This window comes from Phoca vitulina, unplaced genomic scaffold (assembly GCF_004348235.1).
Source record: "Phoca vitulina isolate PV1807 unplaced genomic scaffold, GSC_HSeal_1.0 scaffold53, whole genome shotgun sequence".
NCBI lineage: Eukaryota > Metazoa > Chordata > Mammalia > Carnivora > Phocidae > Phoca > Phoca vitulina.
In genome coordinates, this window is record NW_022589756.1 from 8,999,697 (window position 1) to 9,023,455 (window position 23,759).

A 23,759-nucleotide genomic window follows, 5' to 3' on the forward strand; every position below is an offset into this window, starting at 1 on the left:
CCTGAGCCGAAGGCAGTCGCTTAACCAACTGAGCCACCCAGGCGCCCTCTTCTGTGTTACTTTTGAGCTTGATGAAAAATCAGTGCTTTACTTACGTAATCCTTTTGAACATAAAGCATTCAAAGAGAAATTGGTTGGTTTTAAGGGTTTAAGTTTAAGTTTTACTTAAGTATTTGTCCTGATGGAGAAATAGAAGTCTTGCCTTTCATTGTTATTCTAGTGAATGTCTAGTCTTTTGAGAATTTGCTGTTGTCTAGTGGAGGAAAAATTAGGTCTATAATATGTAGTCTCAAGGACAAAATATAACATAGTTTTAAATATTCTATATATTACATATAATAGGAAATGAATAAGTGCCTTTTTTATATTAAAATTATATATTCACCTCATCCCACTTAAATTTTTTTTGGTTTAATAGGAAAAAGAAGGCAAATTAAATTTCTTAAAATGGTTGATATTTTAGCAGTTGTAAGAATGATGATGATTTCTGTTCCTTTAACAAAGGTTTTAAAATTACTGAACATAATATTTATGTAGTTATAGAGTTAACCTGCAAGCCCACAATCTACTCACAACTGATTTTTGTTGTTATTGTTGCTATTTATTTTTCTAGGGTTTCTGTCTGTGTAAGGTATATTCATTCCTCAGTAATGAAACTTAGTATATACCATATGGCAGCCTTGTTCCTAATATGAATTTTACACAGCATGCGATTAACCATCCTCTGGTATGAGACTTGTATCTCCTGTGGTATTCACTAAAGCGTCTGTCTGATGGTGTGATGTTTTAGGACTTGAATATTTGGTGTTTCTTGGTTTGTTTTAATTTTGTATTTTCACACAAGCTTGGTCTGTTTACCTTTATTTTTGTGTCCTTTCTTTCTATGTTCTCCCCACCTCTCTGCTTCACCTTTCTTAGCAAAGATGAGGATTTCTACCTTCAACATACATTGTTGGTCTTGTCTTCTGTTTTTGTTAGGAGGGACAGCAGTGTGATAAAAGAGGAAATCAAAGCCTTTCTTGCCAATCGGAGGATTTCCCAAGCAGTTGTTGCACAGGTAACAGGTAAGAGCTGAAGAGCCCTTTATTCTGGAATCATGTCTAGTCTCTGCCTTCTGGTGCAGATGTTGGAATATTGCTTGCATTTCTGCATTGCAGTGCAGACCTGTCAACTTAGGCATAATTATGCCTGTGATTTAAAACCCATTGTCGCTGATATCATGGAACTTCTCCAGTGATTTTTTTTTTTTACTTGTGCTAGTAAATTTTATAGCATTTGTGATAAGCACAAAATTTCCCATTTTATGGCTAAAAAAGGGTTCTCCGGTTTTTTTGTCATTGTGACAGAGCTCATGACACATGCACATCCAACTGCTATTTACATTTCATATTTTTAAAAGCTTTACAGTCCTCCTGATTCCTGATTTTACCGATTAAAAAATGATTCATGAGAGTAAAGGAAGTTTTGTTTTTTTTTTAACCACCTTTCTGTATTTGAAAGCTTTCCTCAAACCATTACTGAGAAGATAAGAGTTATCATTGTCTTCTCTTTGTTCTTTATATCCCATCCCATTACCCACCCCACCACAGCCCCATCTTGAGTATGTGGTGTATATGTATCATTCTCTATTCAGATTGCATTTTTTATAGAGTTACTAAACTTTGGGGTAGCATGTCTTCTTTGTTGGTATGTAGTCTTCCTTTCTTGGGTATCAATGGTTTATAAGACCTTAATAAAATCAACTATACCCTAGTCATGAGAGGAACCAGAAACTCTTGTAACTACATTTTGTAGTTGATACATTGTTGTATGTTGCACATTAATAGATATGAAAATTATATTTTTCCTCCTCCCACCCTTTTTTAACATGCCATTAGCAGCTAATGTGACTTTGGGCTTTTTAGCTTCTGGACCTCACTTTCTTACCTCTACAATGAAATAGTTGGATCTGATTATAGTACCTTCCAATTTTAAGATACCATTTCTATTCTCTAGACATTGATATATATTAAAGCTAATTTACCTAAAAGGTTGTTATTGACCATCAATATGGTTAAAAATGAAACTTGAGACTTCAGAAGTCTTAAATTTCATCCCAAGAATCTAAGGTCAGCCAATCTTAATACATGTATGTGTGTGTAATATATAACACTAGTAATATATTTTTATAAATGATGCCTCTGTTCATGGTAAAAGATTTTAATAAAAGGCATATCCTTCCATACAGAAATCTTAAACAGGGGGATGATGTGTGAATTTAATTTTTGTAATTTTCAAAAGAATATTTAAAATAAATTTTTACCTTTATCTTCAAGGATTAAGGAATATGCTAAGGGCACTACAGGGGCAAGTTAAGTGGGTTTTACCAAAACCCAGTGATGTGCACTATGAAAAGATGAAGTGTTGTCTTTTAGGGCTCTTACTTTGCCTCCAAGATTAGAAGCAATAGTATCTTCTATTTTGCCAGCCTACAAAAAAGAACAAAATTGTAATGTTATAGAACAGTATTATAGAGTTGATTTTTTTTTTTCCAGGTGGAAATATTTCTGGGGATCTTGAATACTCTGAATCTTGAATCATCTTGGACTTTTAAAATAATAGCTTTTGAAACCCATCTGACTTTGATGCAAATTATAATAAAATACCTTTAAATGGAATTTCTTAGGAATATCTAAAAGGACTAGTTATACCATAATGGATTAAACATAGTAGCATTGCCTTTTTGGAAAGGGAAACTGAAAGATGTTTCAGCATCTTGCATTATTTGGAGCTTGTTAGAAATGTAAAGATACAGAGTACCATCCTACATGTACTGAAACAGAATTTGCATTTTAATTTTAATCAGATCCCCAGGTACTTTGGGTTTGAGAAGTACTATTCTAGGAGATTGGTAAGCGTTCCTGACATTAACTTCAGTGGATTGGCATAATTTTAACATTGTCCCACTCAGTAAGAGTCATCATGATGCCATCTCCTGTTTTTGAAAATATTTTTACATATTTATTATCTGTTTATCACATAGACCTTTCTTTTGCTGCTATAACCATAGTATTTGGTACTGTTAAAAGCTTCATCCCCCATTTCAACCTCAGTCCAACTTATTCTTCCTCTTCTTCATTCCTACTCGAAAAGCTTGGGTGCATTTTCTCATAATCAGATATCTTTGATAGTTCTCCATTGTCTGAAAAATGAAACTCCTTATAGTCTGACTCCAGCCTCCTTTTTATTGTCATCTTGTATTCAGTATTCTCCCTAGCTAAATTTAGGTACTTGCCATTTTCAGAATTCTCCTCACTTGGATGCTTACAAATCGTTTGTACCTAGGATGCCTTTCCCCTTCTCATCTCAGCCTTATAAAGTTACCTGTTATTATCTTCATTCTGACTTCTCTGATCTCTTCAGCTCTTGTAGACCTCTCTTTTTTTCTGAAATCAGTTACACTAAGTTCACCACGCTTAGGTACTAAGCCTCATTTCAGTTATGCATTTTAGAGTAATGTTCTTTAAATACAGCGATCTTTCTTATACATCCTGAAAGAGTCTAGCATTGTACATGCTCTCTGAAGATTTCATATTTACCTAACTGCCTTGTAGCGCTGTCTTGTAGGGTAAAGGGAATTTTAGTGAAGCTAACACAAGCTATACATATGAAAATTTATCCAATATGACTTTGTCCAGTGATGTTCCCTCTCCAGAAATATTTATTTGCTCAACAAATGCTGCATGAGTTTCTGCCCTTAAGGAATCCCATTTTACTCTTATCTGCTTTAATTCAATTATTTACATAAGGCAGGGGAGTGAGATGATTTATAGCCACATTGCTTCATTGTCTCATTGATCAACTTAGTGAATTCATGTATTTCTCATATTATCCTGTTACATTTTCACCCGGCCCATCCAGCCATCAAGCTAGACTCAGGGACAGGGCTTTTCATTCTAGAAAAGAGATCCAGCTACAGAATAGTGAGTTGGTGAGAACCAGTATAAAGCCTGGCCCTCATAATTGCCATACTTGGCATAGGAAGCCTATGTAAGGAAGCCTTCTAGGCATTTAGGACTCACTCACTATGGGTACCTGATCTCAGTACATAGGCATGTTTTTGTCTTTAAACAAATTAGTCAAGTGTATCTTAGAAGAATATCTACTTGATGAAATCTATCCCAGATATAAAGTTTAAGATGTGGCACTCCAGAATCTCTGTCCTATAATGGAGTCTTTTAAAAAGTTAAGTTCAACTCTAATATGTGAAATAATGAAATAAATCAACCTTGAGATAAAAAGAATAGGCATAACAGAAGAAAATGCTAAATAAAGTTTAGTGAGGTGCAAAATTATAACACATGTGCTTGTTCCAGAAACAAATACAGAGACTTCTTTTTATAGATTTGGAGGATTTCTATAATAAGATAAACAAGAAGTTCATGGGTGGGGTCTGTATAAATAATATCCTACTGATAGGAAAAATGACAGTATAAACAGGATATAATAACAGTGCCTGCTGAATTTCCCAGCATGTTATTTGTAGCAGCTTTCACAGAGTCACAGCTGCTCCCACCAAGGGTGGATTTTTACCTCTCTTAGAGGTAGAGCAGGATTCTAAATTCTGACTAACAATAGTGGGATGGGGAGCATAGCCCTTGCTTTAGTAATAACCCACACATGGGTTTTATATTCACTTTCATGGTAAAACATTTTCTTTGGCTCTTAGAATTACGAAAACATGATTTTCTTTTTAAATGACCTCTGGGAAAAATCAAGCAGGCAGAATAAATGAGTAAGTGGGCAGAGCTTGAGTGAGTGCTTATCAGCCAAAAAATACACTAATTGGATTCATATCCTCTTAAAATGGAAGAAGGAAAAAAAAATTACTTCTCTGAACTTTAAGAAATCTAACACAATTTTGTTTTCTTGAATGATATTATAATGAAAAAGGAGCCATGAAACTTTAGAATACCAAAGTTCTAGTCCTTCTGTCTTAAATAGCCTTGGGGTCCTGGGAAGAATTATGTAGCTTCTCTGAGCCTCATTTTCCTTATTTATAAGATGAGGGGCTTTGACCAAATATTTCTAAGAATGTTTTCGAGTTATCAAATTCTATTCTGTTTTTTGTTTTTTAAAGATTTATTTATTTGAAAGAGAGAGAGCATGCGAGTGGGGGAAGGGGCAGAGGGAGAGAATATCCAAGCAGACTCCCACTGAGCGCAGAACCCAGCACAGGGCTGGATCCCATGACCCATAAGATCAGGACCTGAGCCAAAACCAGGAGTTGGACACTCAACCAGCTGAACCACCCAGGCGCCCCAAATTCTATTCTGTTTTTAAACAAAGTTCATTTAACCAGTGTGCATCTACCATCTCATTCCCAAAATGTAAGAATTTGTGTAAAGAGAAGCTCTGAACCAGTTTTAGAAATGTTCCAACTGTACTTAGATCACTTCCCTTTTTTTAAATTTATCTTTAAAATGAAGAATGAAAACACTGCATATTCAATTTAATTATAATAATTTCTTTACAAAGATAGGTATATATTGATCCTCTCCCCAAGCAGAGAACTTCAAACCAGATATTAAAAACCAACTAAAGTGTCAATTATATCTTTTTTAAAAATAGACTTCATTTTTTAGAGCAGTTTTAGGTTCACAGCAAAAGTGAGTGGAAAGTACAGAGTTCCTGTTTACTCCCTACCCGCTACGCATGTACAGCCTCCCTACTATCAGCATCTAGCACCAGAGTGCTACATTTGTTACCATGTGTAAACCTATATTGACACCATTATTGTCACCAAAAGTCCATAGTTTACATTGTTTTTGTAAATGGTTTTGTACATTCTGTGAGGTTTTAAAAAATGTATAATGACAAGTATCCACCATTACAGTATCATAATATGATGCTACAGTTTCACTTCCTAAAAATCCTCTGTGTTCTGCCTTCCTTCCTCGCTGCTAACCCTTGGCAACCACTGTCTTTTTACTGTCTCCATAGTTTTGCCTTTTCCAGAATGTTACCCTAGAATATGTAGCTTTTTCATGTTGGCATCTTCCTCTTAGTAATATGGTTTTAAGATTCCTTAAATGTCTTTTCATGACTTGATAGCTCATTTCTTTTTGGTGCTAAATAATATTCCATTGTCTGGACATAACATAGTTTATTCTGCCATTCACTACTGAGGGACATCTTGGTTGCCTCTCAAGTTTTGGCCATTATGAATAAAGTTACTATAATGTTGGTAGGGCATATATCACAGACTGTAGTATTGTCCTCTTGTCATACAACCAAATATAATTAATTGTCAGGCTCATTTAACAAGATTTTATCAGTTCCTGTGTAATGAATTTCACTAGTTTTAGATAGATCTCCAGTTTGAAGGCAATTATCTGTCTACAAAAGGTAAATTTCTATATTTGAGATTTAACTTCTGTCTCCAAATTGAAAAAGTTTAGAGTTTTTGTTTTTTAGGAGAAAACTTCTTTTCAGATCTTTGAATGGACTTCAGTTACCAACAATATAAATATTTTTGCAGAGTGCCTTTAGGATTTTCTCTTGTTTTGTAGCCTCTAGAGAATAAGAACAGATGTTGTCCTGTGGTTCAAAAAATTCTTACTTTTTTATCTCATTTTCTTCTATCTTCTGCAACTTGCTGGCAAACTATTTTCTTGTAAACACAACACATAAGTTTACGTTTTTCTTTTCCTAGAGAAAAAGTCCAGCCTCTATATCTGAATACCCACATTTTCTTAACTTTGGTGATAGCTAAGTGAAAAATTGGGGTGAAAATAATTTCAGAGAATACTTCAGTTGTTAGAAAATCAGTTTGCTACAGTTCTTGAAATTCTTGAAATTCATTGTTCTACCAGGGCTTTCATCATCTCAAATACAGTGTATAGGACTGTACATTTTTAGTGTCAAAGTTATGAAGGTTGGTTTGCAAGTAAGAACAAGATTTTTCCTCCACCTGTATTTAAAGTAGAAACTATATTTAAAAAATTTTTATTCCACCATAAGCTTTGATAAAAGTGACTTTAAAAGGTTAGACACAGATGTGGTTTTTTCCCCAGTTAGTAATTTTCATTTTTGCTTCTCCCTAATTCTTGTTTCTTAAGATTGTGGAGAAAAATATTTACTTGAGGTATAATATTCCTTCAGCAGTTTTAGGAACTGTTTCTTACTTAACGTAAGTTAATTTTCCTTATATTAAAAAAAAAGCAACAGGGATAAATGACAGAATACTCTAGTAAATAAGTCAGAGGTATCTGTGTCTGATAAAATAGCAAAGTCTAAAGTTCAGCTGTAGTGCATGTGAGTCATCAGGCAATATTATAAATAATTTCCTGCAGAAGAAAGCTATGAAGGGATAAATACCATATTTTGTAAACTATAGATACGGTCTTTTATGCATTAAGGAATTATCCTGTTAACTCCTGACGTTTACTCAATGATAGATCTTAAATTGAAGGATTTGACCTCAGTTGCTACAAATAATTTGTTCTGTCAGGAAGACATACTAGATTTAGCAGTGTGTAGTTACTAACTTTAATTAGGTAAGGAACTGAAGCTTGAACTAACCAAACTAATCAAGTTTGAGGGTGGTGATATCTGAGAGGTCTGTAAAATTGTTCAACAGTCATTCAGATTCTTACGGCCTTTAAGAAAGCTTTTAATATCACCATGTGTCAACTTCAGCTAAATTTGACTATATCATTTGATCCTACAAAATAAATTTGAGGTATGCAGGGGAAATGTGTTTTTTTCCTTTATTTTTAATCACTTTTATTTAGATAAAATTTAAGTAAGAGGAGAGTTCTCTGAATTGTACCAAATTTATACAGTGGTATAACCAAAATCAGGAGATAGAACATTTTTGGTATTTCATCAAGTTCCTTCCTGCCTCTTTGCAGTCACATACCTCACCCCACTCACTGCAAGTCCCTGCCAACCACAGATCTGCATTCTGTCAGTATAGTTTTGCATTTTCTAGAGTGTTATGTGACTGGAATCATACAATACATACCTTTTTTGTATGTCTCACTTCTTCCTTTTTGTAACTTCATTAGTGTTGTTATATGTATCCATAGTTCTAAAGTTTTAAATGTTGTATACTAGGTAATAGAATGGATATAACAAAATTCGTTTATCCATTAATCGGTTGATGGCCATTTGAGCAGTTTTCAGGTTTGGGCTATTACAAATTAAACTGCTGTGAATATTTGCATGGTTTTTCGTGGACATATGTTTTGTCATACTGAGGAGTGGAATTGTGGGGTTATTGGTAAGTATATGTTTAACTTTTTAAGAAACTGTCAAACTGTTTACCAAAATGGCTATACCATTTTGCGCTCCCACCAGCAGTATATGAGATTTCCAGTTGTTTTGCATTCCCTTCAACACTTGGTATTTGGTATTTGTGTTTCTCTTTAGGTTTAGCCATTCTAGTGCATATGTAATAGCATCTCACTCTAGTTTTATTTTGCATTTTTCTAATGATTAATTATGTTGAGCAACTTTTCAGATGCTCATTTGCTATTCATGTATCTTCTTAGGTGAAATGTCTGTCAAATCTTTTACCCATTGTTTTTTAATCAGGTTGTTTCCCTTACTATTGATTACAAGAGTTCTGTGTATATTCTGGGTACAAGTCCTTGAATATGTGGGTATAACAGTTATCCTAGTCTGAGGCTTACATTTTCATTTTCTTAGTATTATATTTCAAAGAGCAAATGTTTTTAATTTTGATTAAGTTATATTTATCTTTTTTCCCCCCCTTTATGGTTCATGCTTTTTGTGTCCTAAGAAAATATGCCTAAATTAAGTCTCAAAGATTTATAGTTTTGGCTTGTACATTTAGGTCTATGAACTATTTCAAGTTAATTTTTCTATTAATTTTTTGTGTATGCGTGAGGTAAAGGTTAAGACCTACTTTTTTTTCCCTATGGATATCCAATTGTTGGGACACCATTTTTTGAAAATGGTTAGCAGTGGTCAAAAGACTAGTTTTTCCCTATTCACTTACATTGGCACCTTTGTCAAAAATCCACTGAGTATGCATGTCTGGGTCTGTTTCTGGACTGTCTTGTTGTGTTCCATTGGTCTTTATGTTTATCCTTATAACAATACAAAATGGTAAATTTTTGTAGTAAGTCTTGAGGTCTTTGGTATTTCTGTATACATTTTAAAATCACCTTGTCAATTTCTACAAAAAGGATATTTGTAATGAGATTGGGATGGGGATTGTGTTGAATATAGGTCAATCTGGTATTAGGAATTGACATCTTAATAATACTGAGTATTTTCATCCATGAACATGGTATGCCTCCATTTGTTTAGGTCTTCTTTATTTCTCTCAACCATGTTAGTTTTCAGTGTATAGGTCTTGCACATATTTTCTTAAATTATCTCTATTTTACATTTTTGATACTATTACATTGGTACTATCTTTAATGTTGATTTCTAGTTGTTTGTTTCTTGAGTCATAGAATAATTGATTTGGGTATATGATATTCTGTTTTGTAACCTTGCTAAATTCATTTATTCTGGTAGCTTTTTGAAAAATTCTTAGAATTTTCTATGTGGACAATCATGTTATCTGTGAGTAGAGTTAATTCTCCTTCTTCCTTTTCAATTAGGACCACCAGTTAAATGTTGAATATAGTAATGAGAGCAGACATCTTTGCCTTTTCTCCAAGCCTAGGGAGCAGGCATTCACTCTTTTACCATTAAGTGTGTTCTTAGCGTAGGTTTTTCATAGCTGTCCTTTATCAAGATACCCTTCAAGGGAAGTTTCCTCTATTTCTGGTTTCTGAGAATTTTTATCATGAATGGATATTGTATTTTGTCAAATGCTTTTTCTGCATCTATTGAGATTACCACATGATTTTTCTTTTTTAGTCTTGTTAATATGGTGAATTACATTGATTGACTTTTCAGATGTTAAACCAACCTTGTGCTTTGGGAAAAATTCCATTGAATCATGATGTATTATCCTTTGTATATGTTTTGATTCAATTTGCTGATACTCTAGTTCTGTAGAATTGTAGTATCTGTGTTCATTAGGGGTATTGTTCGGGGTTTGTTTTGCTTTTTCCATTTCTTGTAATGTCCTTGTCTAGTTTTGTTATTAGGATAATCTGGCCTCATAAGATGAGTTGGGAAGTGTTTCTTTCCCTTGTGTTTTTAGAAGAATTGATGTAGGATTAGTATTATTTCTTCCTTAAATATCTTTGAAACTGCGCTTTTTTTTTTTTTTTTAATAGTGATTATCTTACACTTGGCTGTTACTTAACTAAAGGATCTTATCCTTTAGGGCTTGTACCTTGTACTGAAGGCTGCAGATAGAATATAGAATAGTGGAGATTATCAGGTCTTTAATACCTCAAAGGTTGCCAGCGCTTTTCTACATGATTTTATCCTTGGGAGAAATACTTTTCTGTTGCCAGTTGCCTAAAATAGCAAGAATACAAACCACAAACCAAATTGAATTTGCTTTAGATAGAGCAATAACCCTTCCCCTGTGCTCTACTATGCTTGAGTGTAGAACATAGTTTTCACTCACTTAAGCTATGAGATTTTGCTTCCTGTAGTAGTTTTAAAAATATTGAGTGACTTGTCTCTAAATCTGTTCCCAAGCAGATCTGTGGACAACTTCTTGGTTTTGAACACATTGATTTTAATATACATATCCAATATAACATTGCCTCAAGCTTGTTGTCATTGTTCTTGATGAGAACATAGAAAAGAGTTTTTAGAAACATTCTTAATGTGATCTTTATTTAATGTTTCGAGACATTTCAAAGACTAGAATATGCTGTTTTCATAAAAGTGCATTTTTTCCTCCTTTGACTATTGTAAATATAAGGATTGACCATTGCACCCAAGCCCTTTTGTTGCTAAATATTTTTTTGGAAGACATATTACCAGTTTGTCTTGATTTTTCTAGGACATAAAGAATGTCTTTGAAATGTTTGAGTGCTATGTGTTAAAATAATTACCATGCATAATAATATTTGGTAAGAACAATACTTCTTGAACCATTGTTGCCTATGCTTTTATTTGTCTTTAGCTCAGATTTGTCATTGTGCTAGGTAACCTACCAGGAGAGCATATAGCCCTCTTAAGTGATTTGTGGATGACCAGTGGCTCTGCATTTTACTGCTCTGCACCGTGTTAGCTAAACCTCTCTTTTTGGAGGGTTTTTATTTTTAGCTGTAATTTAACACTTACCAAGTGCTAGATGCTCTGCTAACTGTTTTATGTATTTGAGAGGCAGGTGTTAACTTCTTCAGTTACAGGCAAGAAAACTGAGGCTAAAGGAGAGTCAATTATTTCCCCATAGTCACACAGCTAATTGCTGTTTGTCTTGCTGCAAAGCCAGTGTTCATTACATAGCATTTCAGTGTATAGATGCAGTATAGTGCAGTGGTCTAGAGCATGACTTTGAAGGTTAAAAATATGTTTTCTGTCCTTACTAATTACATATCTTTGTGCAGGTTACTGAATATCTTAATCCTCAATTTCTTCCTTTAGAAAATAAGAATAATAATAATACCTACCTAACGGGGTTTTTGAGATTAAATGAGTTGGTTTATGTAAAGTTTCTGGTACATGGTAAATGCCATAGAAGTCTTAATATTATCATTATTATACTCCTTAATCCCTCTCCAAATTGACTTTTCTGAAGCTAAGCTTCCTGAGACTAAATATGTTAACCATAATGTTTCTAGCCTTTGGCCACTTAATAATGAACTTTAAAAAATATATAACACCCCCCTGTTCATTGCAGCATATTTATAAGCTAAGACATGAAAATAACCTATACAGTGGAATATTATTCAGCCATAAAAAAGAAGGAAATCCTGCCATTTGTGACAACATAAATAGACCTTGAGGGTATTATGCTAAATGAAATAAGTCAGACAGAGAAAGATAAATATAGGATATCATTTATATGTGGAATCTTAAAAAAACCCAAATTTATAGATACAGAGAACAGATTGGTGTTTGCCAGTGTTGGGGAGAAGGGGGTGGGCAAAATGGGTGAAGGTGGTCAAAAAGTATAAACTTCCACTTATAAATAAATCCTTGGGATATAATGTACAGCATGGGCACTATAGTTAACAGTGCTCTATTGTACATTTGAAAGCTGCTAAGAGAGTAAATCTTAAAAGTTCTTATCCTACACACACAGGAATTTTAACTATGTATCGTGATGGATTTTAACCAAACTTACTGTGGTAATCATTTCTCGAGAAAAATATCAAGTCATTATAATGACACCTAAAACTAAGATAAAAAAAATTCATGATAGATTAGTGGATTTTAATGTAAGAGTATGAAAAAGCTTGTTAGTGAGTTGATTTTAGATTCAACATTGCAGCTAACTTTTAAGAATATATCATTTGTCAAGTTTTAGTGTAGTATCAGAGAATATCCACAGTCATTGAAAAAAACTATTAAATACTCCTTCCTTTTCTATCTGAAAAAAATACTGTATAAGTTCATTTTTATATTAGCATGGGAAACTTTCTTCGCCATTACTATTCCACTTTGACATACACAAAATTGCCTTAAAAATATTATTTACATAATTACAGCTAATACTGAGAGTTAGAAAGTAGGAAGGAAAAAAAAAATCCAGCTCCCCTTGTAGCAAAATCTTCCTTTTCTCTGCCCCATAATTTTTCTACTTTCTGACCTTGCCAGAATTCTGTCTAGTATCCTCATTTTATTATTCAAAAGGTGGGGAGATCAGTTGTGGTGATGGTTGTACAATGCTTTGAATATACTAAAAACCATTGAATGGTTTAAATTAATTTAATTTAATTTAATTCACTTTAAATGGGTGAATTGTATGGTAGGTGAATTATATTTTAATAAATCTGTTTTAAAAGATAGAAGGGAAAGTGAAAATCATTCAAAAGTATCTTTTGAACAGAGTTAGGTCCCTGAAGTGGAATTTTAAATTTTTCTGTGTATTATTTACTACTGAAATAAAAGCCTAATAAACTAAAAGTGAAAAATTGAATTAAAAAATATAAATTTACTTTATATATTAGAAAATATATTCATGTGGTTTAAACTTCAGATGTACATAGGGTATACAGCGCTAAATCTTTCTTCTGTCTCTGTCCCTTAGCCGTAATCCCCTTCCCAGAAGACAGGAACTTCACCAGTTTCCTCAGAGATAACTTTATACATTTCAAAGCAAATAAGTAGGGGCACCTGGGTGGCTCAGTTGTTAGGCGTCTGCCTTCAGCTCAGGTCATGATCCCGGGGTCCTGGGATCGAGCCCTGCATCGGGCTCCCTGCTCCGTGGGAAGCCTGCTTCTCCCTCTCCCACTCCCCCTGCTTGTGTTCCCTCTCTCACTTTGTCTCTCTCTGTCAAATAAATAAAATCTTAAAAATAAATAAATAAAAGCAAATAAGTAGGGCTCGTGGGTGGCTCAGTCAGTTAAGTGTCTGCCTTCGGATCAGGTCATGATTCCAGAGTCTTGGGATTGAGAGGTTGGGCTCCCTGCTCAGTGGGGAGCCTGCTTCTCCCTCTCCTTCCTGCTCCTGCTCTCTCGCTATCTCTGTCGCTGTTTCTCTCTCTCAAGTAAATAAATAAAATCTTTAAAAAATTTAAAAAAGCAAATAAGTATGGAGTGTCTGGGTAGCACAGTTGGTTGAGCATCCATCTCTTGGTTTTGGTGCAGGTTGTAATCTCAGGGTCATGGGATCAAGCCCAGCGTCGAGCCCCATGTCTGGCTCCCCGCTCAGCGTGGAGTCTCCTTGAGATTCTCTCCCTCTCCCTCTTCCCCTCCTACTCGTTCTCTCTCTCTCAAATAAATAAATAAATCTTTAAAACATGAAAAAAGCAAATAAGTATATCCATAGTCCTTTCTCCTTTTTTGCCAGATAGGTTGTATGCTATTTATATTATTCTACACTGAGCTTTTCTAACTTGGAAATTATCCCATATCAGTATATAAAGAGTATTATCACTGAGTTTGGATTTTTTTGTTTTTTGGCAATTTTGTTCTTTTATTAGTACATAAAATAATGATCATCTTATAGTCAGTGTTGTCAGAGATTTGATGAAATGTATAAATATTGATGAACATCCTGCTTGGCTTGATCTCCAAATCTATCTATACTTTAACCATTCCTGTCTATCTTTGCCAACAATTGGTACATTGTTAGATGTTGTCATGTTTTGCTAACATGATAAAAGTGAAATGGTATTTCACTGCAGTTTTATTTTTTTATTTTACTTTTTATTGAGGTATAATTGATAAAAAACATTATATTCGTTTCATGTGTGCAACATAATGATTCAAAATTTGTATATACTGTGAAATGATCACCACAATAAGTCTAGTTTAAACATGTCACCACACATAGTTATAAAATAATTTTTTTTTCTTATGGTGAAGACTTGTGAGATTTACTCTTAGCAGATTTCATTGCTGCAGTTATAAATGGATTTTTCTAGTTATAATTTAGGTTAAACATCACTTCATATTTATTGACCATTTATACTTTCTGTGAATTGCCTGTTTAAGTCTGTCGCCAGTTTTTAAGGGTCCTTTTTCTGTTTTGTTTTGTTTTAGTTTAAATTTTTTTTGACAAAATTGTATATATTTAAGATGTAAAATGTGATTTTTGGTATATGTATATATTGTTATCACTGTCAAAAAAATGTATAGTATCTCATCTTTAAATACTATGGTTTTCAATCAGTTATTAATATTTAGCAATTCAGTAACTACTTTAAACTGGTTTTTTTTTTTGCCTTTATTCCACACACAGGCACTCACTAAATACTGGTTTAATAAATTAAATAAATAAAATTTATATATTTAGATAAGATTTAGGTTGATGATTGTTATAATCATATTCTTTTAAATACATATATTCTTTTGTATGTGCAACTTACTTTTTTTTAATGTATATGTACATTCCCTTTGATGTAATTTATCTCATAGGAATTTATCCAGTGAAGTAGTTGCTTATGTCTAGAATGATAAATGTGCAGGAATATTTACTGCAGCATATTATATTTTAGCAAAAGATTAAAAATAACCTAAGTGTCCATCAGTAGGGGACTAGTTAGGTAAGTTATGATATATCATATTATGGAGCACTGTTTGTTTATAAAAACAAATAAGGCAGCTCTATATGTCTCAGGTAGAATGGGAAGAGAATGTGTTGTAAGGTGTGGGAGAGAGGTGAGTTATTTTATTTTTAAACACCAATTTTTAAAACATATACCATGTCACAGACTCATCAGTAATAATGTGCACTGGCTAGATTCAACTCAAGTATTACCAGTTTGTTCTGTGTGCTCTTTGACACCAATCAGAATCACAACAGAATTTTTTTGTTTTTAATATAACTCTAAAATTCTGCTCTAAGAGGGGCACCTGGGTGGTTCAGTTGAGTAAGTGTCTGACTCTTGGTTTCAGTTCAGGTCATGATCCCAGGTCATGAGTTTGAGCCCTACATTGGGCTCAAGGGTCAGCAGGGAGTCTCCTGGAGGTTCTCTCCCCCTGCTCGCTCTTGTGTGTGCATGTACTCTCTCTCTCTCTCTCTCTCAAATAAAATATTTTAAAAAATAAAAATAAAATAAAATTCAGCTTTAAGAAAAAGTGCATAAGCGTAACTAAAACATTCTTTAAGAAGAACAGAGAAATGAGTTTGAACAAATTTGCCCTACTAGATATTAAAGTGTACTGTATGGTTAGAATAAGTAAATAAGATCATACTGCCAGATTGTACAGGACAGAATTCATTAATAGATCCTTGTGTATAAGGAAATTTAGCTTAAATAAAGGAAGTGTTTCAAATCTATAAGGAAATGGTGTTTTTCCGTTGGTTGTTTATTTGAAAATGAAAAAATCAAAATAGGTGTCAGCATCACACCAGAACCAAACATCAGTTTCCATATGGAATAAAGAGCTAGATATATATACTTTAAAAAAATTATTTATTTATTTATTTATTTTAGAGAGAGAGAAAGCACAAGCAGTGGGGGGGGGGGGGGTGAAGGGGAGCAGAGTAAGAAGGAGAGAAAGAATCTCAAGCAGACTCTCCACTGAGTGGGGCTGGACACAGGGCTTGATCTCATGACCCTGAGATCCTCATGACCTGAGCTGAAATCAAGCATTGGTGCACAACCAACTGAGCCACCCAGGCGCCCCTAGATATATATACTTTTATTTTTTAAAGATTTTATTTATTTATTTGAGAGAGAGAGGGAGAGAGCACAAGCTGGGGGGAGAGAGAGAGGGAGAAGCAGGCTCCCCACTGAGCAGGGAGCCCGACATGAAACTTGATCCCAGGACCCTGTGATCATGACCTGAGCTGAAGGCAGATGCTTAACCGACTGAGCCACCCAGGCGTCCTGAGATATATATACCTTTTAATGCTGGGAAGGTTAATGTTACATTATTGTTAGAAGAAAATATTGAATACTTTTGTTATTTTAAGGTAGGAAAGCTTTTCTTATGTAATACATAAAATCTAAAAGATAAAGTTAGGTGGATTTAACTGTGTAAAATTTTTAAGATAGTCCAATAAAAGACACTGTAACAAGATTCACACAGAAAGATATTTGCAATATAGAGAGCAAAGGATTAGTATCAGTGATATATCAAAAGAATGATTACATGTTGTTATAAAAACAAATAATCAATAGAACAATTTAAAAGGCTATCAGTATGTAATTTACAGATGATTTAATATAAATGACCAGTAAACATACAAAAAGATTTGCAGCCTCTTAGAAAATTAAATAAGAATAATCAACTGCAAGTTAACAGCATTTTTGTTTTATTTTGTTTGCCCATTAGATCAGCAGACTTTAGAAGATTGAGGGATACTGCTGGTTTAAAATAGCAGAATAAAATTTTTCTTCACTTCTGTTTATCATAACCAAGCAGAAACAATAAAAATAGAAGAAAAACTCTGTCTTCAATGAAGCAGTAACTAGAACCTTAAAACACAGACTAAATCAAATAAGAATTCTGAGTCAAACGAGAAAATGACGGGCACTGAGACGTGCCTTCTCCATCCTGGAGAAGGAAGTAAGTTTGTCTGGAAGTACTTAAGTTATGAATGGTTGATCCATTGTTTTTGGTTTAAGAATAATAGTTCTAGGGGTGCCTGAGTGGCTCAGTCAGTTGATTGTCCAACTTTTGGTTTTGGCTCAGGTCATGATCTCAGGGTCGTGAGATCGAGCCCCGGGTTAGGCTCAGCAAGGAGTCTGCTTGAAATTCTCTCCCTCTCCCTCTGCTCCTCTCCCCTACAACTTGCGCTCACTCTCTCTCAAACAAATAAATAAATCTTTGAAAAAAAAAAAAAAGAGTAGTTGTAAAGGGATGAGGCAACAAGAATAATGGGAATATTCCTGTATAGATAAAATTCAGTATAGAAACTCCATACCTATAAGCAGTCATTCCCCAGTTCTTCATTCCCCCAGGTCCTGGCAAGCACTGACTTACTTTCTGTCTCTGTAGAGTTATCTAGAGACAAATTTCTGGTCATTTCATAAAATAGGCTCATACATTCTGTGAACTTTCATGTCTGCCTTCCTTTTACTTAGCATAATGTTTTCAAGGTTGTGAAAAGGTTACCTATATTGTGACATGTATCAGTACTTCATTTCTTTTAATAAATGAATTATTTTCCACTGTCTAGATATACTGCACTTTATTTATTCATCAGTTGATGGACATTTGGATTATTTCCACTTTTTTGGCTATTATGTATAATGCTGCTGTGAACATTCATGTACAAGTTTTTTGTGTGGACAAATTCTCTTGGAATATACCTAGGTCTGGAATTGCGGGTTATATGGTATTTCTGTGTTTAACATTTTGAAGAACTGCCAAACTGTTTTCCATTTTACAAACCCACAAATGTATGAGGGATCCAGTTGTTTCACATTATCACCAATGCTTGTTATTATTCATCTGTGTAATTATAGCCATCCTAGTGGTTGTAAAGTGGTATCTCGTAGTTTTAATTTGTATTTTCTTAATGACCAATGATGTTGACCATCTTTTCATGTACTTTTTGGACATTTGTACATTTTTTTTGAGGAATGTCTAGTCCTTTGTCCATTTTTTAATTGAGTTTTTATTTTTTAGTATTGAATTGTATAAGAGTTCTTTATGTATTCTAGATAAAAGTGCCTTGTCAGATAGAGGGTTTGCATAGATTTTCACATTCTTATTGGTGCTCTTTGAAGCACACAAGGTTTTAATTTTGATAACATCCATTTTTTTGTTGTTGCTTTTGGTGTCATAGCTAAGACATCATTGCCTAACTCAGAGTCACACAGATTTATGTCTATGTTTTCTTCTGAGAGGTTCATAATTTCTTACATTTAGGTCTCTGATCCATTTTGAGTTAATTTTGTGTATGATGTAAGGGGGGAGTCCAACATCCTTTTTTTTTTTTTTTTTTTTTTGGCACTTGGATATCTAGTTGTTCCAACACTGTTTGTTGAAAAGACTATTCTTTCCCTATTAAATTTTCTTGTCACCTTTGTCAAAAATCAATTGGCCATAAATGAATGTATGGGTTTATTTCTTGACTCAGTTCTGTTCCATTGATCTGTATGTCTATCTTAATGCCAGTACCACATAGTCTTGACTATATAATTTGACAGTAAGTTTTGAAATTGGGAACTGTGAATCCTCCAGCTTTGTTTTTTTTTTTTTAAGAAAGCTATTCTGGGTCCCTTACATTCCCATTAGAATTTTAAGATCACTTTATTAATTTCTGCAAAAAGCCAGCTGGAATTTTAATAAGAATTACATTGAATCTGTAGATCAATTTGGGGACTGTTGGGAGTGTTTAATGATATTAAGTCCTCTGATTCATGAATATGAGATGTCTTTCCATTTATTTAGGTATTCTTAAATTTTTTTTCAACAGTTTTTTGTAGTATTTGTTTTACAGGTTTTATATTGTTTTTGTTAGATTTATTCCTAAATATTTTATTCTTTTTGATGCTATTATAAATGGAATTACTTTTTGAAATTTTTTCTATTCATTGCTAATGGATAGAAATAAAATTTAATTTTGTATGTTGATTTTTGTATTCTGCAACCTTAGTGAACCCATTTATTAGTTCTAATAATTTTGTGTGTGTGTGTGTATGCTCACATGGATTCCTTCAAATTTTTTAATACCCAAGATCGTGTCATCTGCCAACAAGTTGTTTTACTTCTTCCTCCCCAATCTGAATGCTTTTTATTTCTTTATCTTGCCTTATTATTGTTCTGGCTGGAACTTCCAGTACTATATTGAATATAAATAGTAAGAGCAAACATCCCTGTGTTGTTCCTGATCTTAGAGGCAAAGCTCTCAGTCTTTAACCACTAAGTATGATGTCAGCTGTGGATTTTTCATAGATGTCCTCTATCAAGGTGAGAAGGTTTGCTTCTATTCCTAGTTTGTTCAGTGTTCTATATCACAAAAGATGTTGGATTTTGTCAAATTCTTATTCTGTGTCTTAAAATAATCCCATGGATTCTGTCATTTACTAATATGGTATATAACATTGATTGATTTTCATGTGTTCAATGAACCTAGCTTTCCTGAAATAAATCCCACTTGGTCTTGGTGTATAATCCTTTTTATATGTTGTTGGAAACAGTTTGCTAGTATTTTGTTGAGGATATTTACATCTGTACTCATAAGAGATATTGATCTATAGTTTTCTTACAGTATCTTAGTCTGGTTTTGTCCTTATGGAATGAATTGAGAAGTGTTTTCTCCTCCTCTATTGAGTTTATGAAGGGTTAGTGTGTGTGTGTGTGTGTGTGTGTGTGTGTGTGTATGAATTCTTTTTGAAATACTTGGTAGAATTTACCAGTGTAGCCATCTGACTTTGTGGGGGAGATCTTGACTAATTCAATATCTTTACTTGCTGTAGATAGATTTTCTGTTTCTTCTTGAATCGGGTTCTGTAGGTTATTCTAGGGAATTTGTCCATTTCATCTAGTTTATATATAATTCGTTGGCATATAGTTGTTCATGGAACTCCCTTTTTATTTCTCTCAGTAGGTCAGTAGGAATGCCCTCTCTTTCATTCCTGATTTTAATTTTGGGTCTTCTCTCATTTTGCTTGTCAGTCTCCCTAAAAGTTTCTCAATTTTGTTGACCTGTTTCAAAGAATCGATTTATTATTTTGTTGATTTTCTCTATTATGTTTCTATTTTCTGATTCATTTATTTCTCCTTTATGTGATTCCATTTCCTTCCTTTTGCTTGCCTTAGATTTGGTTTGCTCTTTTTCCAATTTTTTTAAGGTGCAAGGCCAGAGTATTGATTTGAGGTATTTTTTCTTTTTTTCAGTAGAGATTTACAACAATAAATTTTTCTCTGAGCACTCCTTTAGCTTCATTTCATATGTTTTGGTATGTTGTGTGTGTGTCTGTGTGTGTGTCTGTGTGTGTTTTAATCATCTCAAAGTATTTTCTAATATCCTTCATGATTTCTTCTCTGACTCATTGGTTAGGACTTTGTTAATTTCCACATATTTGTGAATTTTCCAGTTTTTTTCTGTTGATTTATAATTCATTCTGTTATGTTTGGAGAGCATACTTTGTATGATTTAAAAATTACTGAGACTTGTTTTGTGGCCTAACATATCTGTCCTGGAAAATGTTCCATGTACACTTGAGAAGAATGTGTATTCTACTGTTGTTGAGTGGAATGTCTGTTTTTTAGGTCTAGTTGGTTTATGATGTTCCGGTCTTCTGTTTCCTTATTGATCTTCTGTCTGGTTGTTTTATCTGTTATTGAAAGTGGAATATTGAAGTCTCCAGCTGTTATTATTGAATTGTCTATTTCTCCTTTCAATTCTGTCAGTTTTTGCCTCATATATTTTGGGGCTCTGTTGTTTATATTTATATATTTAGCTTTATCTTCCTCATGAATTAGCCCTTTTATCATTGTAAAATAGCCTTCTTTTCTCTCTCCTTACAAATTTTGTTTTTAAGTCTATTTTGCCTAATGTTAGTGTAGCCACTAAGTTTTCATTTGACTATGTTTACATGGTATATCTTTTGCCATACTTCTACTTTCAACCCATTCGTGTCTTTGAATCTAAAATGTACAGCTCTTATAGACAATGTACAGTTCTTATTGTAGTGTTTAATCCATTTAAATTTAGTATAATTATGATGAGGTAGGATTTACATCTGCCATTTTGTCATTTGTTTTTTATGACGTGTCTGTTTTGTTCCCCTTATTGCTTGATTACTTCCTTCTTTGGTGTTAAATATTTTCTAGTGTACCAGTTTTAAGTCTCTTGCCATTTCTTTTACTATATGTTTTTTATTATCTTAGTGGTTGCTCTGGGGATTACCATTCACTTATAATTATGTAACTAGAATTATTTAATTTATAACAATCTAGAATAGATTAATAGCAACTTAATTTCAATAATATAGAAAAACCTGACTCCTTTATGGTTTCATTCCCTCTCCCCCTGCTTTGTGCCATTATTGTCATACAAATTACATGCTATACATTGTGTGCCCACCAACTTAGATTTATAATTATTGCATTATCCATTTTTAAATCAAATAAGGATAAAAGGAGTTATAAACAAAAAAATAAATTTATACTGTTTTTTATGTTTAATTATGTCATTGCTTTTACTGGCATTCTTTATCCTTCATGTGTATTTGAATTACTATTTAGTGTCCTTTCATTTCAGATGAAGGACTTCTCTTAGTTTTTCTTATAAGACAGGTCTGCTGACATCAGATTCTATCCATTATTGTTCATCTGGCAATATCTTAATGTCTCTTTCATTTTGGAAGGATAGTTTTGCTGGATATAGAGTTTTTGTTTGACATTCTTTTTCTCTCCCCCAGCACTTTGAATATATCGTCTTACTACTTTCTGACTTCTGACAGTTTCTAATGAGAAATCAGCTATTAATCTTACTGAGTATTCCTTGTACATAATGAGTCACTTTTTTCTTGCTGCTTTCAAATTTTATCTTAGTCTTTGATTTTCAACAATTTATGTTTCTAGGTATGGATATCTCTGAGTTTACCCTACTTAAATACTACTGAGCTTCTTGGACTTGTAGATTAATGTTTTCTTATCAAATTTGGGAATTATTTGGCCATTATTTTTTCAAATACTCTTTCTTCACTTTTCTGTTTCTCATAATATATCATCTCAGTTGACCTGTCTTTAGGTTTACTGATATTTCTTCTGCCAGTTGACATCTGGTGTTGAACCTCTTTAGTAATTTTTTCATTTCACTTTTTGTACTTTTCAACTCCAGAATTTCTATTTGATTCTTTCTTGTGATTCCTCTTTATGATATTCTGTTTAATGAGGCATTTTTCTTAAACTTTCCTTTAGTTCTCTAGACATTTTTTTTCTTTACTTCTCTGAATATCTTTAAAATAGCTGATTTAAATTTTTGTCTATTAAGTCCAACATCTGGATTTCTTCAAAGACACTTATTGATGGCTTCTTTTACTATGTATGTGTCATTCTTTCTTTTTTCTTTGCATGGTTTATAAATTTTGTTTTTCAAACTGGGCACTTTTAAGTAATATAATGTGGAAATCTGGCAATCAGATTCCTCCCTATCCTTGGCTTTGTTATGTTGCTGTTTGATATTGTTGCTCTTTTGTTTAGTGACTTTCCTGAACTAATCCTATAAAGTCAGTATTTTTTGTGGTGTGGTGAAGTTTCTTGTTAGCTTAGTTATCAGTTAATTGTTGTTCAGAGATTTCCTTAAATGCCTGGAGCCCATAAGTTTCCCACCTTTGCAGAGGGGTCTGCATGCCTTTAATGCTCAGGTAGGCACTTCATAATTCTGCCTTTGCCTTCACTTTCTCTTTATACCATGCCTCCCGGTTAGCCAGAGGTGAGACCTTAGTGCTTTCACAGCTCTTTTCCTGTGTTTGCACATTACTATGATCATGCACGTAGACCTGGGCAGGTACACAGTACTACACATGTGCCTAATCTTTTAGATTTCCCAAAAATATGTCAAAGCTTTTCAAAGATACTCATAGACATCTCATTCCTCAGCTTTTTAAATATTTTGGTCAGCTCCTTGTTTGCCCCAACTGTCATCATTACCTCAGTTAATATTAATGCAATGGTAAATGATTGTCACAGATTGTTTTCAATAAACCACCTCCCTTCATTCTCCCCTCCTAGGCAAAAGGCTATTTACACTGAATAAGGTGTGAATCAGGTCAAATAAGGGCCAGCCTTACAAATGGGAGTTTCCAGGGAATTGCCAGATAGATCAAATAATGACAGTTCTCTTTGAATGGTGTTTTGGGGAACTCCAAACCTGTTTTACTCCCTCCAGTGGCTACTCGGCCACTCCTGGTTTTCACTGTGATTGCAAGAATATTGGTTTTCAAGTCCACTGTGATGATGGGAATGGGTGTAGGTCTGGTTAGAATGTCATACAACTGTTCTTACTAAAATTCAGCATTTTTTCTTGAATAAGCACTCCTTGGATTGTTGCAAAATTTTGGTTAAGTTCCAGAGTTCTGGAAAAGTTGATTCTGACAATTTTTGCCAGTTTTTTTATGGCAGAGCATCTTTTGCTCTTCTTGCTTTTTTTTTTTTTTTAAAGATTTTATTTATTTATTTGAGAGAGAGAGAATGAGAGAGAGCACATGAGAGGGGGGAGGGTCAGAGGGAGAAGCAGACTCCCTGCCGAGCAGGGAGCCCGATGTGGGACTCGATCCAGGGACTCCAGGATCATGACCTGAACCGAAG

The 23,759-nt window shown here is 33.7% G+C and overlaps 1 protein-coding gene across 12 annotated transcripts in view; it reads left to right on the forward strand.

Annotated features, from left to right (window-relative positions):
* Positions 1 to 23,759, forward strand: part of HMBOX1 (homeobox containing 1) — a 206,621-nt gene that overhangs the window by 100,411 nt on the left and 82,451 nt on the right. For all 12 annotated transcript variants that reach the window (XM_032389158.1, XM_032389155.1, XM_032389154.1 and 9 more), the window contains one exon: positions 979 to 1,064. In XM_032389158.1, the coding sequence (XP_032245049.1) occupies positions 979 to 1,064 (86 nt within the window). The remainder of the gene's footprint in view (positions 1 to 978; positions 1,065 to 23,759) is intronic.